Source organism: Eublepharis macularius, chromosome 13 (assembly GCF_028583425.1).
Source record: "Eublepharis macularius isolate TG4126 chromosome 13, MPM_Emac_v1.0, whole genome shotgun sequence".
Classification (NCBI taxonomy): Eukaryota; Metazoa; Chordata; class Lepidosauria; order Squamata; family Eublepharidae; genus Eublepharis; species Eublepharis macularius.
Window position 1 is genome coordinate 41369155 of NC_072802.1, and position 22335 is coordinate 41391489.

General features: G+C 42.5%; 2 protein-coding genes across 4 annotated transcripts in view; one reads left to right on the plus strand and one right to left on the minus strand.

Annotated features, from left to right (window-relative positions):
- Positions 1 to 626: 626 nt before the first annotated feature.
- MMGT1 (membrane magnesium transporter 1) lies at positions 627 to 9525 on the plus strand. The gene is made up of 4 exons (XM_054996845.1): positions 627 to 739; positions 3942 to 3994; positions 4817 to 4920; positions 6680 to 9525. Exons 1-4 carry the CDS (start codon positions 655 to 657, stop codon positions 6840 to 6842), a joined length of 405 nt encoding a protein of 134 aa, XP_054852820.1. The 5' UTR covers positions 627 to 654; the 3' UTR covers positions 6843 to 9525.
- A 4441-nt stretch (positions 9526 to 13966) lies between these two features.
- LOC129341212 (integrator complex subunit 6-like) overlaps positions 13967 to 22335 on the minus strand; it is a 33194-nt gene continuing 24825 nt past the window's right edge. For 2 of the 3 annotated variants that reach the window (XR_008598110.1, XR_008598109.1), the window contains 8 exons: positions 21387 to 21602; positions 20264 to 20387; positions 18747 to 18889; positions 18345 to 18576; positions 16499 to 16888; positions 15492 to 15585; positions 14688 to 15083; positions 13967 to 14318 (listed from right to left, as the gene is read on the minus strand). Coding sequence is in view for 1 of the 3 variants with exons in the window: in XM_054996275.1 (XP_054852250.1) it covers positions 14984 to 15083; positions 15492 to 15585; positions 16499 to 16888; positions 18345 to 18576; positions 18747 to 18889; positions 20264 to 20387; positions 21387 to 21602 (1299 nt within the window). In the remaining 2 variants the exon portion in view is untranslated. Of the gene's footprint in view, positions 15084 to 15491; positions 15586 to 16498; positions 16889 to 18344; positions 18577 to 18746; positions 18890 to 20263; positions 20388 to 21386; positions 21603 to 22335 lie in introns of all 3 variants that reach the window. The other variant, XM_054996275.1, reaches the window with a different exon arrangement.

Consider the following 22335-nt stretch of genomic DNA (forward strand, 5'->3'; position numbering starts at 1 on the left):
CTGAAAATCTTGTGTCAAAGAGGTGCCAATGGACTCAAATCCTGCTGTTCTACTGCAGGCTAACCTTCCTCAAGTTATGAGCATGCGGGGTAAACAAAACAGCCACAACTCAAGAAAAGTGGAATTCCTTCTCTCAGGAAACCTGGTAACAGCCCTGTTTAGTATGTCTGCGTTCTTATCCCCTCTTCATATTAAATGGGGGGGGGGGGAGTGTGCGCAAGGCAGGCGCTCCCAGCCCACATGAACTCTCTCACGGTTACCGTTATTCTTTCTCGTGTGGGGTGAGGGCCCGCGACAATTATTAGCAATTGACTGACAACAGGTGGATGTGGCGAGCGCTTTCTCCTCCCGCCGTCATAGGAAAGCATAAAAAAAGGAGCCCGTCAAAAGCCGCCTCAGAAAGACCGACAAGCGAGAGACAGCGCGACGATCAGCAGCGATCACTTAGCCCCACCCACCATTCCTCCGCTTCGTTCCGTCTTCTTACCGGAACAGCTCTGCCCTCTCTTGAGGAACCCGCCCCTCGTTTTCTCTCCGCCCTCCCCCACTTTGACGTCATCGCGACGCGCCGGAAAAAGAAAGTGCGCGCACGCGCCTCCCCCTTGTCTAGCCCGCCTGCGCGCGCCTCCGCCGGTCGCTGAGGGAGGAGGGTGGATGATGGCGGCTTCCTCGCTATGGAAAGGGCTGGTTGGGATCGGACTTTTCGCCCTGGCGCACGCGGCCTTCTCCGCGGCACAGCGTAAGTAGCGCCCGCGCTCTCCCCTGATACGTGTGTGGAGAGGAGGGGAGGTCTAGGGCCTGGTGCGCTCACTTCCTCGGTATACTGAAGGAGGAGGGCCGTGTTGGGCAAGTCTAGGCCGGAGAAGGGACTCCCGAGGGGCTGAAGTCCCAGGTTGCTAACTGTACAGGGAAGACCCAGCTCGGTCTGATCCGGAGCGTGGAACAGCTGCCTGAGTGGCGGGCGTGGAGCTCGACGTGACCCTTATTAGGGTCTGTGTGTTCATTGGCTGCTAACAGCCAGTGGATGGGGCCACCTCAGAAGTTGACATTCCTTCTAGAAAGTGATTTTGGAGGAGGAAGGAAGAGAACAATGCTGATTGGATCAGAAATTGGGATTGCTAAAATGGTAGTCAGGACCTTTAAGGAGGCTGAGCACGGGCGAAATTGGGAGGGGGAGTTTCCTGTCATTGTAATCAAGATCATACACGTTATGGGGGACCAGGAGTCAGGATGATAAGTAGGATTTACCGTTGCCATATTGTTTCCAAGAGCAATATTTCGATTCCTTCTCCATCGTGTTTTTAACTCGTTCTTATTCTGAGGAGCTCGGAGTGGAATGTAGGAAGTACATTGACTTCTATGGATGCACCCAGGGGTGGAGGCTGAACATGCTCCTTGTCCCTTGGGATCTTACCCTTTGAGAATCAGACCAACCCCTAGCGACCTATTAGTCGCGGTCCTCAATTCAAGATATTGGCTATCACATACAAAATAATTCATGGCCTTCGTCTGGCATATCTACAGGACTGCTTCTCTCCCTATGTTCCACCACGTCCATTTCACTCATTTGAACAGGGTCTTCTGTAGGTGCCACCTTGCACATGGGCAAAATCAACAGCTACCCATACATGTGCATTTTCTGTGGTCCCGTCCCCCCCCCCTTTATGGAACGGTCTACCCGAAGAGGTCAGGAAAGCTCCCACTCTCCTGGCTTTCTGCCAATAATGCAAAACTGAATTATTCAAGTGGGCTTTTTTTACTCTGATAGGAGAGCTGTACTGTAAGGACGTGGTCTCAGAGGGATGCATCAGTAGAGGGATAGTGACTGTAGACTTTACTATGCTGTGGTACTGTGTGCTGTTTGTGGCTTTGGGTATGATCCTACTGAGTAGTTCTATGTTGTTTAATATACCAGTCTTAGAATTGCTTCTGCTCTGTTTCGGCATTTCTTCAAATTAGTATTGGATTTCTACTGGTTTTAAATTTTTGCAAATTTGCATTTATAGACCCTATTGCATTATTGAAATGTCGTTATGACTGTACTAACTCACACTGTGTAATCTGTCTTGAGTCAGTGAGAGAAGTGGACTGTAAATAATGTAAATAAATAAAATAGCCAAAATAAGAGTCTTGTTCCACCTTAAACTAAGAAATGGATCGTGGCCACTTTCCTAACCCCTTCCTTGATTCTATTTCTTGGTCATACTGCAATGTGTGTGGAGATCTGCCTTTTATAGATATAACACAAGAAGGCATCTCTGCAGAGTGATTTTAAGGTGATATCTGGGAAAAGGCATAGTGGTCCCCAGAGTTGTATTAAAGGGGCCAACCCCTTTTCCCTTTTATCCTTGCAACATTGATAGAAAAAAGCCAAACCTGATTCTGCCTTCGATGCAGTTTGTAGAACCTTGGACCTGACAAATAACAGGATTGGTATCTTTAGTGTGAAAGAAGGCTGAAATACAGGATAGTATGGGGATTATAAAGCCTGAAAAGTATGGAACGGAGGTGATTTTGCAAGTCAATGAGATACTGCCAAGAACTGGAGATGAGCCAGTTGATTGATAAAGCTCAAAAGGTAAAAAAAAGGAAAGATGCAATATTGAGGAGCAAGGAGATGAATAGCAGGCTATTACTATGAGTAACCTGATGGGACAGGCAAAGGACAGAATATTATGTCAAGTGAATATTATGTCAAGTGTGTTTGAGTACTGGCATCTTTGCGGGGGGTGTCTCCTGAGGCTTCCAGGGAGGGGGACAGGATTTGTGGAAATCAGTGCAACCATACATATGAGTACCAGTACTTTTTAAAAAAGGGTCTACAAATGTTAATTTAGTAGAATTGTGCGACTGAACACCAAGCCTAGAAGCATTTGCCAGGTTTGCAAAAGTACTGAGCAGCAATTACTAGCACAATATTGTGTCTAAACCGTTTTCACACTTCTGATTCGCCTGCCAGATAAATTGATACTAGTGATCAGTTAGAACAATCAGAACAAATTAAGACACAATCTGGACTTCAGTACAATTGAATAGATAATTTTATGGGCCTGTCCTGGAGGTGTCTGTCACATATTTGACAGTGGTTTGCCAGCCTCTAGTTTAAAAGGCAAGTACTTTCCCTAAAAATCTGTCACTAATAGTCCATAGCCTAGTGAGTTTAATTACTCAGAATTGAAGGCAGTAGTCTTCAATTATGCAATCTGCGTCTTTTTACTCTGATTTAAATGGTGATTTCTATGTTATATGGATTCTTTGTTGATGCAATTCCCCCCACCCCCCACTTCTGCAGCTGATATTCAGTGTTATACTTACCTCTGAACACAGAAGTTTTAAAAGTTTCAGCTGCTCACACATTTGTTAGTAAAATGTTAATCTAATAGTAGATTGTCATACAGTTCTAAAGATTTGTACAGGCAACTTAGCCTGTTAGGTAAGAAACACTGGCATATAATTATTGATGCACCTCTTCCTAACCTTAATCTTAGAACTATGTTGCAAATTTGCACAGATTCCCATGCATCTGTTTTAACTAGTATAAATTAGTTTGAGTAGTGGTGAGTCTCTGCTAGTAAAGCTGATTAGAAGTTCAACAGAGCAGTAAAATAGGTCCATGTGGTTGCTTTTAGTTGAAATGGCGATTTGTGATAAAGTGTGTGTGGTCTTGTCTTTTTATCTGGAAACCAGAAAATATCTTGCATTCCTTGGTCATACCTACCAGCCACATTTGTCTTTCTCTTAAAGAGATGAGGTAGATGCATTATTCATCAAAACAAGCTTTGAAGATCAGTTTAATACTGCCTGTGAGAGAAACTCTTGGAAGGTAACGCTTACATGTCTGTGATGGAGCTGATGAGAAAACTCAGTAGTGAGGTCCTTTTTATGTGCTCTGAGTATAACGAAAGAAATCAGTCATTTATTTGTATGTCTTTATTTTATAGATCGTTCATATATGAGATTAACAGAGAAAGAAGATGAAACCTTGCCAGTGGATGTAAGTTGCATGTTCTTTGTTCTTCCATTGATGAGACTGCAGACATTGTAATTCTTAAATGTTTGCATTTAGATTGTTTTCAGTTGCAGCAAAGTCAAATTGAGGAACAAATTTAACAATTTGAGTAGCTTGTGAAGAGTGCCCTATGTTGTATGATGTGTTACTTTTGTTTCTACAAGTGAATTGGAGCGATTTCTATTTCTGTTTGTTTGAATCTTCAGCCTCATATTGCAGCCGCTGACCCTGAGGTTAAAACAAATGCTCAGTTTGGCTCCTGTCTCCTCCCTTAGAAGCATCCCTCTAGGAATTCCCTACTCTCTCCAGTCAGTACTCAGAAAGCTACTCTACTCCCCATGCTCTGCTGAGCAAACAGCTGCTCCCTCTGGCATTTGGCTACTATTTGTTTGTGTAGAGCTGTTGAATGTCCTACCATTACCTGAATCCTAACCTAATCAACTTGCTTCTAATTTTAGTTCTGAGGGAGCTGGTTCTGTTTGCTTTGCTTGTGTGATCAAACTGAATTTCGGCATTGTTCTTTATGCTTGTGCCATAGAATTTTAAGTATCAGCATAAGATGTGCAATCAGGTTCTTCTCATGCTGTTCTCACAAGGATGGACATGGCAGCAAAGTAGTTGCTTGCTTGAGGCGGCTTTTTTCATGGCTAAGCAGGGGTTGAACTTGGGTGCAATGGACTGCATTGTACTTCTCGAAAGCTGTTGGTGCTCCCTGCTTGAAAAGCAGCAGAAGCCTGGATATTGAAGATGAAACAAAGTATGAATCACTGTAGCCACTGAAGTGTTTTCCTTAATATATCATTACAGATAGTTCTTCAAACACTGTTGGCCTTTGCGGTTACCTGTTATGGCATAGTACATATTGCAGGAGAATTTAAAGACATGGATGCTACTTCAGAGCTAAAAAATAAGTATGGTTATTTTTTTTATCCCTACTGTTACTTTTCTTCTGTTGCTCCCCATTCTTTTTCTTGTCCTGCCTGCAAAACAGCTTAAAGAACTTGCTTAGTAGGAACTCCTGCTTTCTGTACCTCTAGCTGTGTAGAACAGGACACAGCGTTTAATGGCTCGGGGCCAGTATACCTTAAGGAACTCCTTCTCCAATATGCACCAGTTTGCTTCAGTCATCTTGGGAGGCCCTGCTTTGTGTGCCTCTGCCACCTGACGCTAGATGGTGGCAACCCGAGAAAGGGACTTCTTGGTCATAGCTCTAAAACATTTTAACTCCCTCCCCAGGGAGATTCGTCTGTCCCCCCTGTATTGCTGTCTTTTGCTGGCAGGTGAAGACCTTTTGTTTTGTATGGCATACCCTCAATAATTGTTATGGGCCCCTCCCCCACCCCTACTCTTGGTCTTTGTGTGAGTTTTAATACCAGGGCTTTTTTTCAGCTGGAACGCGGTGGAACGGAGTTCCAGAACCTCTTGAAAATGTTCACATGGCCGGTGGCCCTGCCCCCTGATCTCCAGACAGAGGTGAGTTGAGATTGCCCTCCGCGCCACCAAGCGATGCGGAGGGCAATCTCAACTCCCCTCTGTCTGGAGATCGGGGGGTGGGGCCACCAGCCATGTGAACATCTTCTCCAAGGGCAACCCACTGAGTTCCACCACCTCTTTTTCCAAAAAAAAGCCCTGTTTAATACTATCAATTTTAACTGTTCACCGCCCAGAGCCCCTGGGGATGGGCGGTATATAAATTGAATAAATAAATAAATAAATTATACATTTGTTAATCTTTTATAATGTTTTAATGTTCACTGCCTTAGGGTCCCTATTTGAGTAGAAAGGCAGCATAAAAATGTTTTAAATAAATAAAATATGGCAAGTGCTTGTTGGTATCACATAATACTGCTGGGATGACAAGATGAAACTTGCCAAAGCTCCCTTACTGACATAACAAATGTGCAAGATACCTGCTTTCTGTTGCATCAGTTCATCCTGGGACCAAAATATGAATCATGGCCTTGCTCAAGGTAGGATTGAGCTATTGCATCCTAATAGACAAGGCAGGGTCTTGTGTTTGATCCTACCCACTTTTCCGCAGGTACAAAAGGAAGGAAATGCAATGTCACTGGATTTCCCTCTTCACTGCAGATGCATCCTGTGTGACATTTTAACCAAATAAGTCCCCCTAGCCCTGGCCTAGAGGCTAAAAGGAGCGCTTCCCTCATGCACTACTAGGAAAGTGGTAGGATCCCACCCTTTGAATCTAGATTGTTTTGAGCAATATTTCTGCCATCACCTGTACTTTCTAGCTTCCAACACGCTGTACTCTTCCCCTCTGCTATCTCTTGGGGAAGATAGGTGGACAGTATCCATAAGCATTCCAAATCTGATCTTGTTCTGCATTTCCTTTACATGCCAGTGCTGTTCCCATTGTCCTGTACACTTGATACTTACCTGAGGGTATCAATTGAAGGGAGATAATTGGTCTGAGATTTCATTCAAGAATGTGTTTATGTTGGTTATGGCGGTTTTTGAATACTTTGAATGCAATGTAAGTATGCTGTCTTACAAGTAAGTTTCATGAGTTCAGTCAGACAGGCTACCTAATATGTGCATAGGACTGCATCCTTGGCTTCACATACTTCCATTTTTATCCAAACAGACTTATTGATAATTAATTGCAATGACTCGGCATTAATCCCTTTCTCTTTCTCTCTCTCTTTGAAGGACATTTGACACATTAAGGAACCACCCATCCTTTTATGTATTTAATCACCGGGGCAGAGTATTATTTCAGTCCCCAGATACTGTCCATTCTTCCTCCAATCAGGATGCTTTGTCGTCCAGCACATCACTGAAGTTGCGAAAACTTGAACCTCTCCGCCGTTAAAAAGATTTTTACAGATGATTCTAAAAGTTGAACAGGACACTGAGCTATAATATTGGAGTTGAGGATGTAAAACACTTTTTTAAAAATTTCTGGAGCAGTATTTATATTGATCTTCCAGACTTTATAAAATATATATATATTATAAATATATAAATATTAAATAGGACCTTCTCTGAACACTGTTAATGACAATGACTGCATTGTAAATTGGCAAAACAGTGTAAGCGGTTGCTAGAATGATGCTGTGAAAACATACCTTTTATCTTTCATCCATTAAACACTATTGCAATTAATTTCACCTAAAACAAATTGTGTTGCCAGGAGACAGATGGGTTTTTTTTAAAAAAAAGTAATAGAAAAGCACAGGAAGGTGGTGGGTGGCTTGTTCTGTTGTTTTGTTGAATGCTGAGGAAAGGGATGTTCTGTGTTTATTTCCTTCTCTCTGCCCCCCGCCCCCAAAGACAGTGTGTTACTGTGTTACTTCCATGTCTTTGGTACTTTGGGTTGTAACATGTCCATAGCTTGGTATGAATCCACTTGGTGAAGGAAAGAGGTGTTCAAAAAGTCTGATCCCAAATGTAGTTGCCTGGTGATGGTAGGTTTCTCAACCTGAATTGTTGCCAATGATACATCAACTTTTTTTGTCTGTTGGTGGGTCAGTACCTTTGAGCAAGCCCGAAAGGGTCATGTTTTGAAAAAAGAAAATTGCAATAGGGTAGTAACTCTGGGGAGGAGTGTTGAATCATACTGCTTTGATCCCAATTCTTTTTGTATCAAGTCTTTGCCTACCTGCTTTATTGCACACATTGTGCACACTGGGGATTAGAGCAAAAAGTATGGCTGAATTACATTGAGCCCACCACTGCTGTGAGAAGAATGTGAGCGCTGCTGTGAAATGTAGGACAACAGCAAAAGACCGTATGTTCAGGTGAGAAGGGATGTTGAATGACTTTTAAAATATGCATAGCATTCAAAGGATTAGGTGGTTATGTGGAAGTTTTCCAGATTTGTGCTGTCAAGCAGTGTATTTTGATTTAGGCATCTCCTTTTACTTGCACACATCACTTGCTGGAAAGGTAAAAGGAGCACTGTGAGCACTCATTAAACATGTTCAACTTGTTTTTCCACTGTGCTTCATTGCGCTTTCTGTTTGTAACATTTCAGATCCGGACGGGATTAATTTTCTTGCGTTATCTTCCTTAGAGCAGAGTGGAAGGTTCAGAAGGGGGGCAGTTAGCGTCAATTTGCTGTGCATGTGAATATCCACCGAATTTAACTGATTTGCGTTGGTGACAGGCATACAAGAAACTCTTCTGATCTGCTGTTGAAGGCCAGTTCATGTTTTTCCTGTTAGATGACTTCTGTGTAGTAAAACTGTCCGCGTCATCACTTGAGAAGTGTGGCACCAGTATACAAGTTACACATTTGTATTTGTGCACATGAATTGCCTAGCTGATGAGTTTGTGTCAAAACAAAGATATATATGCTCTACTTATAGTCTGTTTGCATAGCTATTTCTACTTGGAAATAATCTCAGAGCAGGAGAAACAGTGTGGACAAGACTGCCTTAAAATGAGAGCCGGTTGTGGTAGAGAAGACTTCTGAGTTTGATTTTGTTTTTACCTCGACTGCCGTTTCAGTTTCTGCTGATTATAAAAACTTCCTTTGGTGGTATCCTAAGATGCTTTGTCTTATTCTGAGGTAGCAAACTGAGCATAAACCCACTGATGACCACCCAGTATATTTAAAGATTGCCAACTCTGTTAAACTTCTCACAAAATACCCAAAATCTAATTCAGATTGGATAACAGCTTTTGAATTTTTTATTTTTATGGTCAAGGCTATGAAGTTTGTGGCCTACTTATCGCTGTTAATAGCTATCACTCTGTGGTGTTCTCCAAGTCATGGTTTCTACTTAAATTGGATAGTTTGGTTTTCTTACCCACCAGTAACTATTTCCCAGTATCTAGCCTGTCATACTGAGTTGGATGGGCTGACGCAAGAGACCCGTATTATGGTCCAGTTCCCCAAAGATAGGAACAAATGAGTGTATGCGATCACAGCAATGGGAGAAATGTCTCAATACACCATTATAGCACAGTCAAAACCAGTTTGAAACAAGTCCCATTAGTCCAGTGGAATTTTTTTCCTTAGTGGTTTTGTTTCAAATTTCTGCCACAATAGCATGCAGGCTCAGTTAATAAAAGCATTGGTCAGGGTCTTTTTGAAGCATGTCACAGAAGACTAATTTCGTATGACAGACTTTCTTGATTTCTGAGTGATCGTGATGAAAGAGGAAATGGCTGGTTGTTGGGAGGAAATGCCAAGAGTTCTAAAGTGCCAAGTACCATTTCCTGATGTTTAATTTATCTTTAGTAGCACTTTGTATTGCTTATTTACCATTACATCTAATCACCGGGTGGGAACCTGTTCAGCTGTAAAAAAAACCCTGTGTTCATGTTGCAGCAGGTATTAGTATAAGATGGGAATCTTGCTTAGAGCCCCTTTCAACCCATCTGTTACCAAATTTTTAGACCCTTCAAGCGCCTTCTTGGCTGTTCTTAGTCACAAGGAGTTATCCACCTTGCTCTTCAGCATTGATGGTTATGTCACAAAGATGTGCAAGCTTTGTTTTTCCTTTTGATCTTGCAATGTCCAATAAAGAACTAATATCCTTAACTAAGCATGTTGAGCTTGATCTTTTTCAGAATTATCTGCGTTTTCAGTTCAGAATATTTGTCAGGGCCAAATTATTTAAACTATTTTTCCCATATTGTTTGTTCAATAAAACTGCTGTATCAGGCTGTTTATCCTGGACAGAACAAATACAGTATTTTAGTACCACTGTGAAGGTAATTCATGAAAGTAACAGCAGGTGAGGTGACAAAGTTTTTTCTGGGATGTGTTATTTGAGCCAGCTGGTAAGAACTCATGATTCAATGCCAAATTATTTTACATTAAATCTGGTAGGTCAAGATAGGATTTCCCCCCAAGTTGTTAGTTTTCTGGGTAGAGGGAAGCCATTTTTTCATGGAATATTCATATGAGTACCGACATGCAATTTGAAATAGTACAGCCCAAACAAGTTTTACTTCCTCACGTACTTGGGGGAGGCGGGGTTACCTAATCTTGCACCAGGCATGTTAAGCGACACTACAAATCTCGTTTGGAATATTCCAAAACTTACAGGCTTTCCCTTAGATGGAGTAAGGGCCAAGTATGCTACCTGTTCTGATTGCAAGCCTCTCCTGGATTAGTACTAGAGTATGAAAACAGGCTTGAGCTAAAAGATCCTGCTGGAATAGCAGCTGACAAATTTCATAGCTACCTACTCACTGCTGTAACCAGGCCTAGGCTGCCATTTATTTACAACGGAGTGCTGACAAGTACTTCAGCAATTCACAGTCAGGGTGAAAGGCAGAATTCATTTCAAATTGAGGGATAACTGGTAAATAGGAGATAAGCTGCAACTCTTGCTTTGGACAGTTGGCATAGTAAAAGAATTCCAAAGGAGGGACATTTTTACAGGGGCTGTCATTATTAAACCTAGAGTTAATTGACTAAGCTGTTAAGCTTTAGCACAAATGTGCTTCTTAAGACCTTATGGTTGTGACTATAGCAGTGATACTTCGTGGCTTAAGGGCCACATGTGGCTCTTCTGGGCACCATTCCCCAGTGTGATGCCCACTCCCATTTTCTAAGGTAAGGGTGCATGCAAGTTCGTTACCTGTGGGCCTTGCGTGTGACAGATGGTTCCCACATTGAAAAACTCACTGCTAGAGGGGACTAGAAGATTGGTGAGTTGCAAGCCTCATCCCAGGGCTCATCCTGTCCGACACTCCCCATTTTCTGCAGCCTCTGTACTCTCATCCCAGCACACCGGTGGCTGTGTGCGCTGACCACAGAGAAGACAGTAACCGCCACCCGGGAAAAGAGGAAACTGGCCAGAGTAGGATGGTGATAGTTTAAATCCCCTTTATCTACTGCCAGCTTGCTCTCCTACAGACACCTTAGCAATCTCACCTCAACTACTGTGCCTTGCACTGAAGACATAGCGGGAACCTCTGGCCCTCACTGTAGATACACAAGGCTGGCTAAGGTTGAACAGTGGGAGGGGAAGAACTGTACATGTGGAGAGGTACTCAAATAATTAAAGGGGTTATAGCTGTGTATTTAATATATTATTCTGTATGTGTATCTGGGATAGTCACGTGGCTCACCTGGATGATGGCAATTGCAAATGTGGCTGTGAACCACAAACTGAATACCCCTGCATAGTATGGTCTAATTTAAGTTTTAAAATTGATTTGAAATCCAAAGAGACAACTATTTGTTCCAGCTGGAGCATGACAGTAGGCCTTGAGTGATGTGCTAACTCAAAACTCAGCATGGACTGGTTAAATGGCCAGCCTTCCGCCCCAGCCCTTAACACCAGGCTGTCACAAAGCTAACATTCATAGACACCTCACTTTGCCTTGTGTAGAATACAGAGTTGCATCAATACCTTATCATCTTACATAAAAACCATCTTATATTGGCCAAGTATAGAGGGCCACTTTAATTTCCCCTGTCAACTAAGGCCTGTAATCCTAAACGGTCTCATGTTCCCCTCTCTGGAGATGCTAGAGGCAAAGCACAACAGCTACAAAGCCTGTTGCTCCCCTGTGCAAAAAAGCGCACATATAATTAAGGCTAGATTTATGTTTACAAGCACTCCTTTGCAGGCTTTTTCCATTGTACTTCTGGTTCAGTTCCTCACTTTATGACTAGGCGAGGAAATCTGAATCATTCTCATCTCTGCAAATGAACATATGAATCGTCTTTAGCAGCAAGGCCATTGACTAGTCTTGTTCAATACTGGCTGTTCAGATGGGCAGCTGCTCTCCAGGGGCTGAGAAGAGCCTTTCCCCAACACCTGCTCCCTAAGATCCTTTAACAGGAGATGCTTGGGATTGAGCTCAGGACCTTTTATATGCAGAGCAGGTGCTCCACCATGGGGCCACAACCCCCTTATCAATAAATGTGTATACAACTTTCAATGATGATCAACTGGCAGGATTAAATTTTGCTAGGACAGCTGTGACAGGAAAGCTGGAAGTGCTGAAAAAAATTGCATCGTCTCAAGCCTTTTCTACCAGCTGCTGATGCATTTGCATTTCTGGTCCTTCTCATTGAACAGTTATTTCAGATAACCCTACACAATAGTGCAGTTTTAGTAATTATAAGAGGGAACCTGCAAGTACATGAGGGGTCTTCTCATTTCCCCCCTCCCACTATTTTCTCTTTCCCAACTTACCTTTATTTGCCTGTCTTCAGCTTTCCCTGCCTCTGGCAATCTTGCAGCTCAGCTGGGCCAGGCTGGCCAGGGGAAAGGGAAGCCATCAGCACCCCAGTGCTCTTAATGGCCAATCTGCCCCAAATGTGAGGTAAATTACAAGAATGTAACTGGTCCAAGGTTTCCCAGTAAGTTTCCATGTCAGAGTGGAGATTCAAGGTCCTAGTCTGAAACTCTAACCACTACACAACACTGTTTTTGTGTGCTGCTTAACAGTAGCAAGCAGCCGGTTGTAGCTGAGTCATGCAAGTCAGGGTGGTAGCAAGTCATCCAGTAGTTGCTGCCAGTCCTTGGGCTGATGAGATCTCCCACCTCAAAGGCCAAAACAGCACTGGAAATGACCCTGCCCCTACCACCCCATCTTTTATTGACAGAAGTCTGGAATGCTGGCAAAACTGTTGGGATTGCCTAGCAATAGCCACTGAGAGCAGCTGTTTCTTAAAGCTACAGGCACTTCTTTTATCATGTTTTTTTAAAGATTTCAGATTTTTCTACAAACTAGGAGCATTGTTCAGGTTTGTAGAAACATCTGTTTTGTCCCTTCTCAGCTCCAATATTCAGACTGAAGTATCCTCAGATTTGGGCAGGCTGAGAATCCTACTATATAAAAGGCTAAGTGTATTCAAGATAACTCACTTCCTACCCTGGTGCGCCACTATGGAGGGAAGCCCAGATGAGGCAGCCAGATTTTCCAGGCAGCATGCCATGGTGGGAAGCCCAGGCCAGGATTAGGCACGGAGCAGGCAGCAATGCCCGCCCTCCCCCTTCACCCAGCCAGGATCAAGAGCGGAGCAGGTGGCAATGCCCACCCTCCCCCTTCACCTAGCTGGGATCAGGAGTGGTGCATGAAGCAATGCCCATCCCCCTTCATCCAGCCTGGATCAGGTGCAGAGCAGGAGGAAATGCCCCTCCCCAACTTCACCCAGCAGGGATCAATGGAGCAGGTGACAATATTTGCCCTCTGCCATGTCCGCCCCCCCCCATCTTCATCAGCTGGGATCAGTGACAGGAGGGGGGAATGCCTGCCTGCCCGCCCTCACCTTTCTAGAGCCCGTTGTATTTTCTCCCACAATGGGCTTTGTTGCTAGTTAAATATATTGATGGATCCAAAGTCCCTGCTACTTCAGTAGGGCAATCTTTAAAATGACAAGTGAAATACAGGCTGGTGCACAGCTACAGTGGATTCAAACATTTCCCTTTAACACCTGCAGACCATCTGAAACAGATCAGCACCCCAAAACACAACATAACTTCAGAACTGTTCTCCCTTTTCAGTAAGCTCCTCTGCCAGAGCACTAGTAAAACAGACCAGGAGATAAATGGCACAGCAGCAGTTAGGCCATCTCATGCCAAGCAATTATTCCAGGTGGCAAAGGCATAATCGCTCCAAACTTGATCATCAGAGCCCCTGACCAACCAGAAAGTGAGCCATTCCATGTCTCTTCTTAGTGCCTGTACCACAGTTCAGCTGTGTCTACAAGCGATCAGGTACCAGTGATAAAGAAAACACTGCAACCACCACAGAGTTAACGCAAATCAGGTGAGCCAGTTCTCAGCAAAGAAAAAGCAGATCATTGGGAAGAAGTACAACCTGCAGGAATGTTAAAGGACTAGTTGACAAAGAGCAGAAGTTATTAGGTCTGTCTTGTTCCTTGTGAGTAGAGTGGGAGAGAGGAGGAAAGAGAACAGTGATTAGCATGGCTTCCCTCTTCAATTTATTTTGTCTGTTCGCAGACCACCAACTGGATGACCAGACACTCATCAGCACCCCAGTCAGATTAGGCACTTCTTAGAAAATCATAAAATGATTTTTATTATGTACAAGTGCTCAAAAAAATTCTCATATATATATGTATATGTACATGTACACACACACCCCATCTGATATATCAAATTAAGGATCTGGTAAACACTGTCCAAAATAATCTCATATGAATCTTTAAAAAGTAAAATACATATATATAAGATTTTGGGGAGAAAGGGTTGTGTTTTTCTTTAAAAAAACCAAAACACAAAAAACCCCAAAGTTTCCTTTAAGCGCTTCCAAAGCCAAGTCCACGTGAAGAGTCTCCGTCCTCCTCACAAGATGAAAGAGAACTGAAGTCTGGACCTGGGGAGCCTCGGGTGCGCTTTCATAATGTCTGCAGACAAAAGAGAAGAGAGGCTGAGGTAGGTTGCTTAGTGGCTACCAGGGATAGTAGTCACAGGGCTCCTGTTAGCTTTCCTCAACCCAGTCTAGCAGCTGCTTTACTCTCAAGTCTACCCTGAAAACTCATGCCTGGCTTGGCTAGTGATTCTCAGGAAATTTTGCCTTCGGATCTGTAGTGATAACATGCACTACCACCATGGAGGGAATCTCTCCCCTCTGCTTTTTTCTGGACAAAGGATCTCTCCAACATCAGTGAAGATAAAGCATATGCCATTCTTTTTTTAAAAATGCATCGACCTGCTGTCTAAAGCGGTGTTAAAATGTCTCAGAACAAAGGTTCAAATGAGTAAATTCTGATCACCTGCAGCAGAGGGCAGCACTGGGTATTTTCTTCAGCCCATTGAGCAGATCAGGCCCTCCAAAGGGGGAGGGGGGGGAAGCCACACCTTCTGCAGCAAATCCATCAGGGTCACAGCCCAGTTTTGGCAAGAGAGGCTCTCAAATGTAAAAACTCCACCCCTTCTTCTCAGATTCCAACAGAAAAACCGCCTGGCTGCCAAGGTGACAGGGGCAGCCGCTGCCACGTCCTCTTCCACTCCTCTGCGACACAGCAAACTCGTTCTCCCTGGTCCGTGCATTCGTCTGGTCGACTCACTATTATCTACTGTTGACATGATTAACTCTGTTGGGCAGGCTGCTGAACTCTATTTCCTCTAGTATTCTCTCTAAGTGCTGTATTAAGACCCGTTTTTTAAACCTAAGAAAGAAAGGGGGGGGGAGCAATTTAATGTTCAATTTGCACTGAATCTTCAAATTTTCCCTTCGTAACACTGTGACCTTTGCAATACTACAGAATATGCAAGCAACAATGTCAACAGACCTGTCTCTGACTTTTCTCCAAAATCAACCTTGGTCAACAATTCAATATTGTTAAGACATAAATCAACAAGGCAGAGGCCTAGATTTGGGTTAGAGATCTTAGGCCCCAAGAAAATTCTCAAGACCCATATATAAGGAAGGTCTACTTTTACATTGTGTTCAAATAAAGAAATCTATTATTTGATCAATCTACAGAAGTAATTTTGATAACAACATCTGCAATGTATAAAGGAAGAGAAGGCCACAATCTACAAAACAACTTGTAACACATCATCTTGATACAAACCTTGCTGCTTCCTTGATAGCAAATTCAATGAAATATTTTTGAATTTCCACAGGGCCTTGCACTTCTTCAAGGAGGGAGAAGATTTTTTCATAATCTATGATAAAACCAAAACCATGAGTCAGAAGACTGAACTGGGCAGCCTCGCTTCCCAAGCTTTCCTCGTTTGATTAAGTGCTGGCTTTAAAAACAAAAACAAAAAAAACCTGGAACACAGTTCAAACTAGCACTGGGGGGGACTGTAATCTTTTGTAGACATTCACTATCCATCTCTCTAAATATACAGTTTGCCCTCCCACATAAATGGCAGGCAGAACACAAATGGGGCTTCCTTGGCAACAAGGAAGCAGCTGGCTGCCTCATTCTTCCAGCAGAGAAGCCTTTCCTTCTACCAGTTCTTCTCCCCACTCCCCTTTTTGTATCTGCATTCACACATGATGCTAGAGTTCTAGTATTCCCCTATGTCCCTATTTCATGGGTTACTAAGTTTAGTGTCCCTTACAACATGCACCCTTAATTGCATAAAGTATTTTTCAAAAATCCCATGCCCCATCCATACAATTTATGTCTTATCATTCCTGCCCAGAAAGTATTCACTGAATTATGCTTTGAACATAAGAGATATTAAAACTGCAACCTTAATGACACAGGGAAACATTTCCAATCAAGCATTTCTGCCCATGGAGTGTAAAAGTGTCCCCTGAAGTGCTGCACTGCAGAGGAGGAGAGGGCACACTCAATGGGGCTGAAATCCTTCCAACCACAGAAAAGCTCATCTGGATCCAAGTCACATATATGACAATAGTCTTAATGGAATGAATGGATCTTGCTTTCACGAAGCATGTTTAGAAGAGGGACAATGGGGAAAAAACCAAGAGTTCCTTCAGGATGAAAGCGATTATTAAGAAAACTGTAACCTCCTATTCGGCACCTATTAAAGGTAAGACAGGGGCTTACAGTTTTCCTCTCTTTCAAGGGGACCAAAGCTTTGGTCCCCTTTTAACACTTACTTCTTCCCGGCTTGCGAACTTCCTTCATTACTTTGATTTTGATAACTTCATTGTTCCCTTCAAACATATTAGGTGTGATTTTCACTAAATTTGGCACAGTTCCAGATGATGACTCTGCTGTTAGTTTTTGATCCTCTGTAGACATACTGTAGTTTAAGGGTCCCCGAACAAGGGAGTTGGTAACAGGCCTATGGTCCAATCCATCCTCTCCAATGCAGTTCAGTTCATTGGGCAGAGAATCCACATCATTTGGCAGGTCTTCATCTACTAGAGCAACAGAAGATGGTGGAACCTGGTGAGTCAGCAGCCCATCCACCTGTTTGTCCAGCAACTGGAAGTTTTCCACTTTCTTTTCAACTGTGCTATCTTGGACCATATTGCTGTTGGCATCTACAAGAAACAAGGTTTTGCACTTAGTTCCAACATAGGCCTTTAAATATAAACACAAAGCAAGCCATAGGTCAACAAAGACAAGAGGGGCTAAAAACCATCCTCTGGAAATTGAAGCATTCTAGCTGAAAACACAGTGGGAGCTCATTAAAACATGCCCCTCCCACATCTTGATTTAGTGAAAAGCCTCAAAATATCTATGTGCAAAACTGGCCAGGCTGTACTGGTATAGTCCTTCAAAAGTACAGTATACTTTGTTCTCAGTTCAACTTCAGGGCAACCCAATGTTGTTTGACATATGAAGAATGGAGACTGAAGCAGCTAGTGGTTTCCCTGTGGTTTACCAAAGGATTTACACTGAAGCAGAGGTTTAAATCCAGCCCTCCCAGGTTAATTTCCAAAAATAATAAAATAAGCAATACTAAGAGCTGCTCTTCGTAAGCTGAATGACTAATGTTGCTGCCCTTCATGTCACCAGAGCTAAGCATTCAGAACAAATAACTGCACCACTTCCCATCAGCCTCCACTGGAGTAACATTATCTCATTTTTAAGATGAAGTATTCAGAAGAAAGGCAGAGATGATGGACTTACTTGTCCAAAAGAAAAGTTGAATGAAAGAGAGAGTACTCAAATACATAGTAGGCAGAACATAACTGACAGCCTTCAAAATCTAGAAGGTAGCCATAAAAAAGGAGAAAGGCATTTTTACCCGGGGACAGAAATAAAGGCCACCACAGTTCATCATCTCACAAAGCATGATTTAGGATGACTATCACAGACAGAACACTAATGCCTAGAAAGGCATAAAATGTGCAACAATTTATAAAGAGTAGAGGTTATCTTTATTTATACCTAGGGAAATCCACAAAAAGAAAAATATCCAAATACATAGCAACTGAGAATCTTTATAGTGAATCAATGTGCGCTACTCTCTGCCCTACAGGGAACTTGGGATTGTCCTGCTTTGAAGAATTAATGTCATTTCCAACATAGTTATGGAAAGTTATTGCTTTCCCATTTCTACATCCTCTACAATGATCTATCCAGGAGGTGGGAAAAAGCAACGAAAAAAACCAGGACATAAGCTTAGGGTGCCATCTGCTGGTAAGAAGGGAATATTCTGATGTTTCCCCATCTACAGTCATATCCATTTTACTTTGAAGATGGATTGCTCCTGTAAAGCACACAAGAGCTCAACATTTTGAGAGCACATATTAAAACATACTGCATACACATGACAAAAAGACTTATCATACAAATACATGCATCGGAGGCTGGGAGCAGCTGCAGCTCCCTGTCACGTGTGCATTTACCCAGTGCCAAACATGAGTTTGCAGCCATAAAATACACAAAGCAGCCTGAAGAGGCAAAGGCATATAATTATTCAGAAAGAAACACACAGACAAGAAAAAGTAAACTAGACAGCAATGCAACTGGGCTGCAGATCTGAAATACCTTTGTAGGCTGGCACAGCTTTGAGACTGGGGGAAGATGGGGACCCTGCAGCCAAAGGAGGTCCCTTCCCGCCCACATGATTGGCTATCACTGGTGGTGACTGAGGTCGTCTCAACAGCGGGGACAAACTGCGCCGCCTTTTCAGAGAGGCAGGAGTGTTGGGCTCTCCTGGACGCTTGATTTTGTTCTGAGGCCCAGCTACAAATTCATCTGCTTCATCAATCATCATTCCCTGGAAAACAATCAACACTTATAAGACTGCACAGCACATTTTAATTGTTTTTTTTTTCAAAAAACCCAACCCCACTGAGAGAAGCAACTCCACTTTCCTCACAATCACCAGAAATTGCCAATGAAGTGATTCTGTCAATCAGAGTTAGAAATAAAGTTGACTGTGCCTACCTTCTTATCTTGCTTGAAAGGGTTACCAAAAGTATGAAGCCTTTTGGGTTGGTCTGGGTCAATTTCCCGAAGTGGAGAAGGCATCATCTTCAGGTACTCCTGGTAGTTTCCCATCTGAGCCACAGGAACACTGTGAAGGCAGTCTGTAACAGAGGCAACAAAGGGCTACGTACTCCCGTTTCAGAACAGAGAAATTCAGCCCACTACCTTATTCAACACTTCATAATTCAAGACTCTGTACACAAACAGACCCATTATGACAGCTTTTCCCCTTGATGGTAGGAAACCACATTTCTCTTTACTCTTCTGATCAACACTGCGAGAGGCTTTCAAGTCTCACCCACTACTGTGATGCAAACACCACTGAGAAGCAGAGGAGTTAGCCGTGTTAGTCTGTGGTAGCAAAATCAAAAAGAGTCCAGTAGCACCTTTAAGACTAACCAATTTTATTGTAGCATAAGCTTTCGAGAATCAAGTTCTCTTCGTCAGATGCCTGATACAGAGACTGTATCAGGCATCTGACGAAGAGAACTTGATTCTCGAAAGCTTATGCTACAATAAAATTGGTTAGTCTTAAAGGTGCTACTGTACCACTGAGAAGAGTTGACTTTGATGAAGACCCTGCCCATTTCAAGAGGTTCAATCACATTATTAGATTCAAGAGGCCTTGCTAGGATCAAAAGTGGATGCAGAGCCAAATATTTTGGCAACCTATGTGCTAGTATATTTAGAAGTTTTTTCAAAAACTCAAATAAAATAGTCTGTAGTCTATGTGGCCATAAATAGATACAAACTGCCTATCCCAAAGTACCAACAGCTAATTTCTTTACTTAATTTATACCCTGAATTGCTCCCCAGTAGGAACCTAAAGTCTCTTATGTCAGTCTCCACTCCAAATAACAACCACATGTGGTAGCTCAGGATGAGTGTGTGTAACTGGACCAATGTCACCCAGCAAGCTACCACAGCAAAGTAAGGATCTGAGTCTCCCAGATCTTAGTCCAACATTAACCATTACACCACACTGTCCAAAAATGTTGTACTATAACATCTTTTCCCATATGCTTTATAGTACAGATGGTTTGCGGGAAGAGTATGCTTAAAGCCAACATTTTCTTTTGTAAACTTTACAATTATGAGGATAAAGTTCTCATTGCTTTACATGTGCCAGCTTTAAACATCTTGGAAAACACAGTACAAAACAATATAAAGGTTACAGGACAAACCAATGAGGTTACAGCAAAAAAGGTCTAACTGTAACAGCAGTTCCACAAATCAAGTCAACAAAGGAGGGATATAGAGTACATTTCCTTGGAGATTTAAGGAATAGAAAATGAGCAGCTGAGAACATCTGGGATGGTTTAGACATAGTACAGGTTACTTCATCACTGGATTTATGGACAAGATAGCCCTGTGAAATCCTTTCCAAATTCAAGATTCTTCAGATTTCACCCAAAGAGACCCAAACTTGAATTTTATTTCAGTCATACCAGCACTAAAAGTGAGTAAGCACTAACCTTCATCCTGGCCCAGAATAAGCTTGTGTGTTTTCAGCAAGTTAGTCCTCATTCTGGTCAACTGGTCTAAAAGACTGCGGCGAGGAATATCATAAGCATTCCGGTATGCCTGTGGCTTCAGATCCTGTTTTTTGGCAAACAGACCAGGATTTTGATTAACCTAGTCTTTCCAGACAGCACCTAAGGCACCCCTAGATTCTACTTTTGTTCAATTGTTTGGCTTTGTTTGTAGACCATACATTTTTGTTTGCTGGCTTCGCAAGGCTAATCATAACTGTTTCAAACATTTTTCTGCTGCTATTTATGGATTCATTTTATACATTTGTTAAAAAATAATTTTATAGTGTGCATTTTGTGAATTTTACAGTGTCCCTTGAAGGTTATGGTTGGTTGAAGGAGTCAACAATGTAACACAAAACCTACCAAAAAAATCCAATGTTCAAGTTCTAGCACCAGAGAATAAAGCTGTGGTCACTGCTGTTAAAAAACTGAATATAGTGCTGTTAGATATAACTTTCAAGAGGAGCAGCTAGTCCCAAGACAGCCTTTGCAGCAAAGGAGGCACGTTGGACCTCACCTTGCCTGTCAAATACCTTGAGTGGTTCTCTATTCCCGCTGTTAAATCCAGGGTAAGCTACATCTAACACTCCATAGACTTGCAGTGTTCAGATGCAATAAACAGTTGGATTCTTTTTATTATGTGAACAAAAGTGGAAATCCACAAGCTCACATCCTTTATTCCTTTTCCCTCATGTGTGCTAATCTAGTTAAAGAATTTCCATTCTTTCAGCAAATCAGTTTATCATGACACCTGAACTACAAACTATGGTTTGCTCTTCTGCCTACAGACCAGGATTTATATACTTTGATTTGGCTTGGAATTCTAGGCAGGGAAGAGAACAAGACATAGTTTATGGCTCACTGCAAAAACAGAATTATTTACATTATTTTGCACGGGGGAAGAAAGAGCCTACAACCAATGAGTCCCCAGGTTCATTCATATAACGACAAGCCATACATCTGTCTTATGGTAAAACTACAGTAAAATCCTTTCATTTCTATCTGCACTTCTGCAAGATCCCAGTAAGAAAAAATTAAATTATGAAAACTGTTGCAAACTTACCTTGTTTAAGAGTCCTATATGAAAGCCAGCAAATTCCTTAACATTCATTTCAGGCAGCCTCAGTGGAGATTCACCTGTGATCCCTTGAAGCAGCTGTTTGAAATCTCGGCTCTGAATCAGGGAGAGGCCACTGGAGTGATTTTTCACTTTGATGCCCGTCTCTTGTGGCGCTTTCTTACCCACTGACCCTATTATACGTTCCGATTCTATTTTTGTCTACAACAGAATCATACAGCACATTAAGGGAAGCAAATGTCACTATAGATGGATGTAATATACAACAATTCCTACTACATCAAAAGGAAGCCAAGGCCTGCCTCTTCTCTACATGCTGAACCAGATCAGGATTGCTTGTTACAAGCCTTGCTAAGGATTCAGGGCAAAGAGCTACAGTAATATCATATATTACATAGATAAAATTGCACAATCGTTCAAATGACACAGGTTGGTTTCACAAGTGGCCTTAAAGTCTAAAATGAGTCCCAACCAAACACTGTTGATTTAGCGAGCTAATCCATGATGCTTTTTCCACGTTGTTTAAAAGCACCAGAAATACAAAGCAGTGATGCCAGCAGTTCTGAAAATGGACACAGATCTCTTCATGAAGAAGCCAGCCAATGTACACCTAGAACAGAGGCAAAGGTAACGGGTAATGGAAACTTCAGCATCACAAGATAATGCATTAGAGTCCAACCCTGCTGGCTGTCTAGCCATACTAAGCATGCTGTTCCAGGAAAGATCTGTGTACACAGAAACTTGCATAATGTATTTGCATGAACAGGAATTGAACTACTGTGGAATAAGTGGATTTGTGCTTCAAAACCACAGCCAGAACTCTAGCATTTTTGAAGCCTAATCGAACTTCAAAACCAGACTACGATACAGCACAAGAACCTACTGCCTAGAGCAACAAAAGGGTCAAGGATTCCACTAGACATGCCTCATGTAT